We start from the raw sequence: 10,564 nt of genomic DNA, 5'->3' as shown, positions 1-10,564 counted from the left end.
GCATGAACGGGGGAGGGGCAGAGAGAGAGGGAGACACAGAATCGGAAACAGGCTCCAGGCTCCGAGCCATCAGCCCAGAGCCCGACGCGGGGCTCGAACTCACGGACCGCGAGATCGTGACCTGGCTGAAGTCGGACGCTTAACCGACTGCGCCACCCAGGCGCCCCCAACTAGACTATATTTAAAGAAAGCAGAAATTTAGCCTTGCTTCTTTGACTTTCCCACAGTGCACACTAAACAATAAACTGTTGATATCTTTCCGAATAGAGACCTAGGGGCTCCTGGGGGGCTCAGTTGGTTAAGTGGCCAACTCTTGGTTTTGGCTCAGGTCATGATCTCAGGGTTCATGGGATCAAGCCCCGCATTGGGCTCTGAGCTGACAGCATGGAGCCTGCTTGGGATTCTCTTTCATTCTCTCTCTGCCCTTCCCCTGCTTCTCTCTCTCTCTCTCTCTTTCAAAATAAATAAATAAAGTTTAAAAAAAAAAAGAATGGAGAGTTAATTAGCTTATTCAATAGTAAAAGATACACCCACGGTCCTAAAACCTGGAAGTGCTTATGATTTGACCCCAGTGTGTGCTGAGCACAGGAAATGCAAAGAATCCACAGTCTTACAGGGAAGACAGATAGGTGTAAACTTGACATCTTGACTTGTGATCATGATAGATGTCTGCATGGATGACCACTGTGGGAGTACAGAAAAAACATCAGTTCTACCTTTGACAGTTAATATGTCTTCTCAAAGCATGTAACAATTGGGCAGTCTTCAGGTTTGGAAGTTTGAAGGCCAAGGTGGGTGGGGGATTATGTAGGAAGACCTACCAGGTAGAGGGGAACAGTCTGTTAAAGTCAGAGAGATACTGTGTGTACTTTTTTTGTAGTATCTACCTTGTAACATGACCTGGGTGAGGTGCTGGGACTACAAGTGAACAAGGCAGGGCCCTGCTCATATGGAATTTGGCAAGTTTGGGGACTGGGAAGTAGTTCTTCATAAATAGAGTATAAGAGCTACACGGGGCAAGAATGACAAGGAGGGGCACCTGGGTGGCTCAGTCGGTTCAGTGTCCGACTCTTGATTTGGCTCAGGTCATGATCTCACAGTTCATGGGATCGAGCCCCGCATGCCCTCTCCCTCTCTCTCTCAAAATAAACTTAAAAAAAAAAAAAAAGAATGACTTGGAGACAAGGCTAGGATAGTAGGCCAGAGGCCTGAAGGCTTGAACTAATGGCAACTATAAAAGGTAGAGGAGAGGATGGACTGGATGAATTCAATACCTATTAGGGAAACAGAAATAATAGACCAATTTGGTGTAGGAGTAAGTTGCAAGAGTGAATGATTATCTCTAGATTGCTGGAAAGATGATGATACTTTCTAGAACTGAGGGTGGCAAACTTTTCCTCTAAAGTACAATATAATCTTTTTGGCTTTGTGAGCCATGTTGTCTCTGTCTTAACTACTCAACTCTGCCTTTGTAGCTCAAGAGCAGCCATAGACAGTACGTATATAAATGGGATGGTTGTATTTCAATAAAACTTTATTTACCAAAACGGGTGGCAGGCCAGATTTGAACTGCAGGCTTAATTTGCTGCCACCTCCAGCCCCCCCTCTCAGATCGTAAATACAGGAGGAGGACCAATTTTTGGTGGGATGGGACAGGGAAAATGGTGAGCTCAGCTTTATACATCTGAATGTCAGATTAACTATGGAGCATTCTGGTAGATTTTCACAGGGATTTGAGCCTTTGGGTCTGGAGATTGGGAAAGTAATACAGTTGAGAGAGACAGATTGGAAGGTTATCCACATAGAAGTGGAGGTTGTGGAGTTCCCAAGGTGAGGCCACATGAGGAATGGATTAGAGTAGAAAGAAGGCCAAGGATGAACCAAAAGGACTCCCAAGAGTTTAAGGAAGGACCTATGGGTAGGTGAAATAGGAAGGTATGAGGCCTACCTGTGAAGGAGAGAGAGTCCTGTCCCAGAAGCTGAGGAAAGGACGTTTCTAAAGGAAGAACATGGTCATCGATTATCACATAGGTCAGGTAAAACAGCTGAAAAGTGTCCATTGCACTTGAAAGTAAGGATGCTGTTGGTGAACCAAACAAGAATTTTGGTAGAATGGTGGGGCAGAAAAGGCTGAGTGTAGTGGGCTAAGGAGTCAGTAGATAGTGGCAATTTTAGGCAGGAAATGTAGGGTTTTTTGGGGTTTTAAAAAATTTTTTTTCAATGTTTATTTATTTTTGAGAGAGAGAGAGAGACAGACAGAGACAGAGCATGAGCGGGGGAGGGGCAGAGAGAGAGAGGGAGACACAGAATCTGAAGCAGACTCCAGGCTCTGAGCTGTCATCACAGAGCCTGACATGGGGCTCGAACCCATGAACCGTGAGATCATGACCTGAGCTGAAGTCAGACGCTTAACTGACTGAGCCACCCAGGTGCCCCAGGAAATGCAGGGTTTTTTTTTATTTTGTTTGTTTTTCTTTTTCTTTTTTCTTAATAGAAGGGAAAGAGAAAGGGCAATTTTAAGATGGGATATAAGGTAAGAAGAAGGTTTCTGTTTTTAGTTGTTATTGTTTTAGTGAGAGAAGTTGTTCAGGGAAAGTTGCTGAGGAGTTGAAGATAGAGAAAAAAAGGAGGAGATAGAATAACATTCCAAAGGAGACGGCTGGTGAGTACCTGGAAGTTTAGGAAATCATGAACCCCGAAGAGCAGGTGATAATTTTTCTCCTTTATCTTTAGGCTGAAGCAGAGACCCTCCCAGTAAGCACAGCCTGTGCTCCTACCCAGGAATACCCTCCACCTGCTGACAGTGCCTTCTTGGGAAACATCTTGACAGCAGTGGCAGATGAAGGTTAAAGGCCCTGGAATTTAAGGGTGGGAAAGTTGTGACCTTGCCCCTGATAATCTTCAGCTGTTGAAGATACCCACCAACAGACTTCTGTCTCCCTGGCTTCTATTATGGCAGACCCTTGACTGGGTCACCAGAGGAGCCTTCTACCTTGGTTGGTTTTTGTTTTAGAGCCAGAAGCAGCTCCTGTGCCCGTGCTTGGAAGTGACAAGAGTGCTTTCACCAGAGTAGCTTCAATGGTTTCCCTTCAGCCTACAGGTTAGGATGGGCTCCAGGGATCCTGCCTCATTTCTAGATCTGGTACTAATGATAAAGACTAAAGCAGTGAGAGGTGCTTTGCTCTAAAAACCTCAATTTTACATGGGCTCATTTTGTTTCTGCCTTTTGGGATCTGCAGTGTTCCGGACATTCAAATCCTATGGGTGGGGAACATGGATAAGAGTTGTGGCAATGATGGCTACACACACTTCTTCCTTCCAGAGCCAAAGGGCTCTATCTCCAGCTAGGACTTGCTCTTTCAGAGACCCCAGGCATGGAGAAGAGCCTGGCAAAAATGGGTACAATGACTCTGGAGCTGCAAAGCCTGTGTTCTCTGCTGCAAGAGTCTAAAGAAGAAGCCATCAGGACTCTGCAGCGAAGGATGTGAGTGGAGGGTAGTCTTGATTAGAGAGGACAGGTCAAGTGAGATAGGTCAAGGGCCCAGCCAGTGCCTGAGAAGACAGAAATAATGCTGAATTCTTCCCTCCCCTAGTTGTGATCTGCAGGCTAGGCTACAGGCCCAGGAAGAACAACATCAGGAAGCCCAGAAGGCAAAGGAAACAGATATAGAGAAGCTGAACCAGGCTCTGTGTTTGCGCTACAAGGTGAAGGAGGGGCCTGAAAGTGGGGCGATCAAGAACTGGGGCAGCTCTACTGGCCCACTGGGAGCCATGGTCTCTCTAGGAATCTGGGTGGTGGGGATTTTCCAACCATTGCCCTAGTTTTGCCCTTCCTGGGGTCAGACATTTCACATGTTTGGGAATTAGCTATGGGCTGACCCATCTGCCAGGCTGACCTAGAAGTCAGGAACTCTGGCGGAACTCTCTCAACACTGAAATGTGCCTGTTTAACATAGCCCTGGAGGAAGAACTGGGGTGTTATCAATTGGTATTACTGGAGTTAAACATGGGTCCTGTCTCCTGGCAAGGGCTGCAAAGAAGCCAGCTCTTCCAGTACTTCTTACCTCCCTTTCCCTCACAGAATGAAAAGGAGCTCCAGGAAGTGATAAAACAGCAGAACGAGAAGATCCTAGAGCAGATAGACAAGAGTGGCGAGCTCATAGTACGTTCAGGATGATGCCTGGCCATCTGCCCTCTGTGTCATTGATAGCTAGAATCTCAAATATGGGAACTGGATCCCCTGGTCTACCCTTGTCCACTACATGGGATAAAAAGGATAGAGAGGCCCTTTGAGGGCACTGGGTACCTCTCCATTCTCATCCCCAGAGCCTTAGAGAGGAGGTCACCCAGCTCACCCGCTCACTTCGGCGTGCGGAGACAGAGACTAAGGTGCTACAAGAGACCCTAGCAGGTCAGCTGAATCCCGACTGTCAGCCTATGGCCACTAACTGGATCCAGGAGAAAGTGTGGCTCTCCCAAGAGGTGAGAGGTGACTCGGAGTTAACAAAGGAGCTGGGCACCTGGAGGGAACCCTAGGCTGTGCCTCTGCTGATCTGGACATATCTACAGGTGGACAAGCTAAGGGTGATGTTCCTGGAGATGAAAAATGAGAAGGCAAAACTCATGGTCAAGTTCCAGAGCCATGTAAGAATTCCCTTGTCATTCCAGGGCCATTTCCCACTACTACTAGCAAGTGGTCTGCCATATTTTCCTTGCCCCACAAGCTATGCTGTTCTTCTGAGTATAGGACTTAATGCAACCTACTTGCTTTCTAGAGAAACATCCTGGAGGAGAATCTTCGGCGTTCTGACAAGGAATTAAAGAAACTAGATGACATCGTTCAGCATATTTATGAGGTAAAGGAGGGAAGGAGTTGATGCAGCTAAGTCTCCTGGCACGGGGCTTGGCCCCAGGAAGTGCTGATGAGCATTGCTCTGGTTTTCAGCCGGTGCTGAGCACTGGGCCTGACTCACTGTTGCAGGCTTCCCTGTGGCTTCTGCTTTCTCCCCTCTGACTCAGTTGGTGCTCCCTGGGGCTGAAAGCCTTGGACTTGTGACCTTGAGCTGCCTTTTCTGTTTCTTTTTGCAGACTCTGCTATCCATCCCAGAGGTTGTGAGGGGTTGCAAGGAGCTACAGGGATTGCTGGAATTTCTGAGCTAAGAAACTGAAAGCTCGAATCCGTTTCACCCCTTTTTACCTACTATACTCCCTTACCCCAACATCAGGACCAACCGGCATAGAGCTAGCTATGTTTAATGCTATTTAAATAAAGTATATTTAATGTATTTCTTCAGGTTAACTGAATCTTATTTTTTGGGCATGGGAGGTGGATGAGGTCAAAAAAGCTTGTTGGCCTACTTTCCCTAGGCACCCTTCACACAACCAACCCTCTGGCTGCATCCAGAGCCAAAGTTGGCTGCCCCTCCTCCCTTCTCTTGCTTCCTCAATATTCTAGGCACTGGACTGCTTGTTCCCTGGCTCTTAGCCTGGGGGCGGGACAGAAGAGGATTCATTCTCCTACCTTCTCCATCCCCCTCTAGGCTAGGTCTTGGTAAATAAGGGCACGAGAACAGAGAAACTCAGTTCCTACTCCCTGCGCTGGACTGCCACCCTTTGTTGGTGCCACCTTACCTCACCAGTTGTGACTGGTTAGGCGACTCTCCTTCACCAGACCAGGCTCAATCCCCAACATCCAGCACAGTGCCGGGCACACGGTGAAGGCGATTGTGGCAGAAATGAGGGCAAGGCCGTTTCTTGCCCCTGGGGCCCTATTGGCAGGGCTCCATGAGGTAGGAGGGGACAACAGCCTCCGAGAACCTGGCCGTGTAGTCACTCCACCTCGTCGCCCCGCCTCTGTGGGCGTGGCCCTGCTAGGACACCAGTCTGGGGGAGGGGGCGTGGCTACGGCGGGGAGGTGCCCGCCCCTCGGGGGTGTCACGTAGCTCTGCGGCATCCGCAGCCTCATTTATCGGAGCCTGAGCTGGGAGCCACAGCTGTCGCCGACCTTAATCCGCGCTGTTCCTGTGGCTGCCGCTGCTAACTCGCTGCGGACAGGTGAGGCTGGAGCGAGGCCGGAGCTGCTCAGCATCTCCGCTTCCTCTCTATGACTCTTAACTTCTGTCCCCCTTGGCCTGCACCCAAGGGTGCCTGGATGTGCCTTCTCAGCTCTCTCCTTACATCCTGTCTCCTTTCTGTCCACCCCAAACCCTGTGGTTCGGCCTCATCCACAGCACCCCTTCCTCTCAGCCCTCAGGCCCCGACTTCAGTCTTCCTCTGCCTACCGGATTTTTTCCTTGGGGTCAGCCTCTCCCGCCCAGCCCATTTTCATCTCAGCCTGCTCCCTTTCCTGGGCTAAGTCCTTGTCCCGTTGTCTTGCCTTCTCTGTCCCCTGGTTTAGTTAGCCTGTCTCCCTATCCGCTCCCCACAGGTCTCCCCCCTGCTCCTGCATCTCTTCCTCCCTTCCTCAGGCCCTCTACTCACTCCTTTCAACCCTGATCCTCTGCTCCCATTCGGTTGCAATGACCGACAGCTTTGAGCTATGGAAAAGAAGCGGTAACAGAAGCCTATGGCAATTTTTTGTGCCACTCCTGCTCCCCACTTGTCCCCCACTTTTCCCCCGTGAAGGTGCAGGAAGAGGGGTGATAGGTACTTTTGCCTCATTCTGAAGCCTGGGAAGTAAGTGCACTTTTCCCTAGGGGCCCTGCTGAGGCTGACAAATGGCAATTGGAAAGGCCAGGGCTCATGCCCTACCTCACAGGGCCAAATTCAGTAAAAGAAGGACTGGATCTTCGTTTGGGCAGTAGTTTCACAAGAAGACCTGTAGCTTCGGGGCCGCTCACGTCCCCACCCCCACCCTGCATCTTTCCCCAGGGCTGGGAAGGGTGCCCACCAGTGACAAAAGGAGATGTGGGAACTGGGGCCCTAAGCCTGCTAGCTGTCAGAGGGATTGGTGCCACTGTGTTGCCCAGGACCTATGCCAAGGACAACTGCCTTGTTCCTAGCTCCATGCTGGTTGGGAGGTGGGGGGAGGCCATTTGGCCCATATGGCCAAGAGAGGAAGCAGAGGAGGTAGTAGGTCGGGTCCAGCTTTTATATCTTGCCTCAATTCCGCAGAGCTGTCACCATGCCCCACTCGTACCCAGCCCTTTCTGCTGAGCAGAAAAAGGAGTTGTCTGACATCGCCCTTCGGATTGTGGCCCCAGGCAAAGGCATTCTGGCCGCGGATGAGTCTGTAGGTAGGTGAGGGCCTGTGGCTAGGTGGGGTAGAGGTGGCCAGAGAGCCCTGGGGATGAGCTTGCTTACCCTTCTTTTGTTTGCCCCCAGGAAGCATGGCCAAGCGGCTGAGCCAAATTGGAGTGGAGAACACAGAGGAAAACCGCCGATTGTACCGCCAGGTCCTGTTCAGTGCTGATGACCGTGTGAAGAAGTGCATCGGAGGGGTGATCTTCTTCCATGAGACACTCTACCAGAAAGATGACAGTGGTGTTCCCTTCGTTCGTACCATCCAGGATAAGGGCATTGTCGTGGGCATCAAGGTGCAGCCACTGGCCCTCAATGGGGGCTGAACATGGAAATAGGTGTGTGTGAGAGAGGTGACAAGGGGAATCCTGCCTGGGTTCAGCCTTCTGCCTGTGTTTCCCCTACAGGTTGACAAGGGTGTAGTTCCTCTAGCGGGGACCGATGGAGAAACCACCACTCAAGGTACAGGATGGGTGGGCTTCAGGACCACAGGGTTGTTGGATGGTTGATGCTGGCACAGAGGGGCAGAGTGATGAGCCTGGCACTATGCCTGCAGGGCTGGATGGGCTCTCGGAACGCTGTGCCCAATACAAGAAGGATGGTGCCGACTTTGCCAAGTGGCGTTGCGTGCTGAAAATCAGTGAGCGCACACCCTCAGCACTTGCCATTCTGGAGAATGCCAACGTGCTGGCCCGCTATGCCAGCATCTGCCAGCAGGTGTGTGTATGTGTGAGGGGGGGTCAGATGGGTGCCCTGTGCCTAGTGGGGAGAGGGTTATCAGGGCTTTCTCCCCTCCTACCTACTGCCCCTCCCAAGTTATTCTGCTCTTACCTGCAGAATGGAATTGTGCCTATTGTGGAACCTGAGATCCTGCCTGATGGAGACCATGACCTCAAACGCTGTCAGTATGTTACGGAGAAGGTGAGTCCACACCTGGCTATAGACACTGCAAGGACAGTCTGACAGGGGAGCCTGTTCCCCATAGTCCTTGGCTTAGATGCAAGCACTTTCCCCAAGCATTCTTTTACTTCATCCAAGAACACACCTGTGAATTTGAGCCTGTACTGACCCTCCCAGTCATGGCTCACCTTCCCCTAAACAGGGAGGGTTAACCTTAGTAAACCTCTGATTCCCCAGGTCTTGGCTGCCGTGTACAAGGCCCTGAGTGACCATCACGTGTACCTTGAAGGGACCCTGCTTAAGCCCAACATGGTGACCCCTGGCCACGCCTGTCCCATTAAATACAGCCCAGAGGAGATCGCCATGGCAACTGTCACTGCCCTGCGTCGCACTGTGCCCCCGGCTGTCCCAGGTACCACTGTGCTTCCTAACCCTTTCCTATCCCTAAGACCCATCCTCAGGTTCTTGTGGTCTTCATGGGTCCTGTACCCTGGAAAACTTGAGAGTTGACCACTTTGTCTTCTCTACTCTACCCTAGGAGTGACCTTCCTGTCTGGGGGTCAGAGTGAAGAGGAAGCATCACTCAACCTCAATGCTATCAACCGCTGCCCCCTTCCTCGGCCCTGGGCCCTCACCTTCTCCTACGGGCGTGCCCTGCAGGCCTCTGCCCTCAATGCCTGGAGAGGGCAACAAGACAATGCTGGGGCTGCCACTGAGGAGTTCATCAAGCGGGCCGAGGTTGGGGGCTAGAGGTGGTGATTGGGGGAGAGGGGTATAGCTAGGCAGGGGGCACTCAGAGGTTACAGCCTGGGCAGGGTTTGGCCCCTGTGGGCTGGGTCAGCCTGTTTACTCCTCCCGAACCTCCCTCCCGCCTGCTCTTTTGCAGGTGAATGGGCTTGCGGCCCAGGGCAAGTATGAAGGCAGTGGAGAAGATGGCGGAGCAGCGGCACAGTCCCTCTACATTGCCAACCATGCCTACTGAGTACGCATCCCATGTCACAGCCCTTGGCTTGGCCACCTGCACCCAGTTTCACCTATAGTAACGGCTAGCGCCAAACAGTCATGCAGAGCAGACATGCCTGCATCCAGCACAGAGTCATCTTCCTTTTTTGTCCTCCCCTCCCCTCTCCCATTGCTGCCACCTGGGACCATTAGATGGATGGGGTGCCCCTCATGACTGAGGGCAGAAGAAGTTGCTAGAAGCCAGAGCAGGATGCTTCGGTTTCCCCCTGCCTCTGCTAGCCCCCACAATTTCCCCATGATGTGGTAGTTTCTCCTTGGGCTTTCCTTGCCTGTCCTCTCTCCTGGGATCAGAGGATAGGACACCAGACATGACTCACACCTTGGGTACATACCATATAGCAAATAAATGGTAGCAAAACATGCTACTTTGTCTGTCTGTTTTACACATCAGATGCCTCAGACGCCCACTTCTCAGTTTCTGATTTCGGCTGACTGCCTGGGCCCTCTGACTGTGGAGGACAGAGTAGGTTTTGAGTTTTACTGGGCTGGAAGTGTTGAGGGGAGGGGCACACCCAGTCACCATTCCCAGCTCAAGCTCTTGTGGGTTAATGTCCAAAGTTGGAAGGCTGCTGCAGGTCTTTCAGGACCGCCACATCAGAGACACTAGGCTGCGTCTGAAGGATGGAGTAAGGCGAGACTTGTGCAATTCCTGAAGGCAGCTTTTGTGAATGGCCCAAAACTGGGATAAGGGGGATGGCAGTCGCTCACTTCTGTGTGCTGAACCCTGCTGGGGCTTGACACATTCTGCTGGGGTGGGGGTGGCACTGCAGGAGGAACACCTGGGCTCCTGCCCAGCAAGGAAAAGCCCCAAGGCTCAGGACTGCCAGACGGAGCAGGGTACCTAGGAGGTTGCCAAGGGCTATTGCCCATTCCCGTTTGGGGGAGATGAGGGCACAGAGAAGGCCAATTTGAGGGTCTGGGCAAGGGAAGCCCTGGTGAGGTTTCATGCTAAACTTTGACCACTTGGCTGGGGTGTGGGGGGTACATACATCGAACACCTGGGGCCGTCTGAAGGGATGAAAAGTTGAAAGAACTTGCTAGGCATGTTCTGTGTGAACTGGGCAGCCCATGCTCTGTGTAAAGTGTGCAATCAATGCTCCACCCACCAAATTATTGCAATATGGGAATGTAGGTCCAGTGTGACCTGACCTCATATTAACAAAAATAGCTAGCACTTATATAGCACTTGCTATGTGCTCCCGCCAGGCCCTATTCTAATCACTTTACATTTACTAACTCATTTACTACAACACTGTATGAAGTAGATACTATTACCATCCCTATTTTAATATGAGGAAACAGGCACAGAGAGGTTAGTTAATTAACTTCTCAAGATCACTCAGGTGAGGTGATAAAGTCAGGATTTAAACCCACGTGATCAGGATCCAGAGTGTGCTCATGA

The 10,564-nt window shown here is 51.2% G+C and overlaps 2 protein-coding genes across 5 annotated transcripts in view; both read left to right on the top strand.

Annotated features, from left to right (window-relative positions):
- Positions 1–5,285, top strand: part of SPAG5 (sperm associated antigen 5) — a 20,827-nt gene extending 15,542 nt beyond the window's left edge. For all 4 annotated transcript variants that reach the window (XM_049636676.1, XM_049636675.1, XM_049636674.1 and 1 more), the window contains exons 16-24: positions 2,734–2,845; positions 3,014–3,100; positions 3,364–3,484; positions 3,594–3,705; positions 4,082–4,162; positions 4,327–4,482; positions 4,570–4,644; positions 4,776–4,856; positions 5,089–5,285. In XM_049636676.1, coding sequence (XP_049492633.1) covers positions 2,734–2,845; positions 3,014–3,100; positions 3,364–3,484; positions 3,594–3,705; positions 4,082–4,162; positions 4,327–4,482; positions 4,570–4,644; positions 4,776–4,856; positions 5,089–5,160 — 897 coding nt within the window. In that variant the 3' untranslated portion in view covers positions 5,161–5,285. The remainder of the gene's footprint in view (positions 1–2,733; positions 2,846–3,013; positions 3,101–3,363; positions 3,485–3,593; positions 3,706–4,081; positions 4,163–4,326; positions 4,483–4,569; positions 4,645–4,775; positions 4,857–5,088) is intronic.
- Positions 5,286–5,931: 646 nt separating this feature from the next.
- On the top strand, positions 5,932–9,522 carry ALDOC (aldolase, fructose-bisphosphate C). The gene is made up of 9 exons (XM_049636691.1): positions 5,932–6,054; positions 7,114–7,235; positions 7,324–7,535; positions 7,647–7,701; positions 7,796–7,956; positions 8,077–8,160; positions 8,377–8,551; positions 8,678–8,877; positions 9,026–9,522. Exons 2-9 carry the CDS (start codon positions 7,124–7,126, stop codon positions 9,119–9,121), a joined length of 1,095 nt encoding a protein of 364 aa, XP_049492648.1. The 5' UTR covers positions 5,932–6,054; positions 7,114–7,123; the 3' UTR covers positions 9,122–9,522.
- The last annotated feature ends 1,042 nt before the right edge of the window (positions 9,523–10,564 follow it).

Source organism: Panthera uncia, chromosome E1 (genome assembly GCF_023721935.1).
Source record: "Panthera uncia isolate 11264 chromosome E1, Puncia_PCG_1.0, whole genome shotgun sequence".
Classification (NCBI taxonomy): domain Eukaryota; kingdom Metazoa; phylum Chordata; class Mammalia; order Carnivora; family Felidae; genus Panthera; species Panthera uncia.
This window is presented reverse-complemented; position numbering and strand designations above follow the sequence as displayed.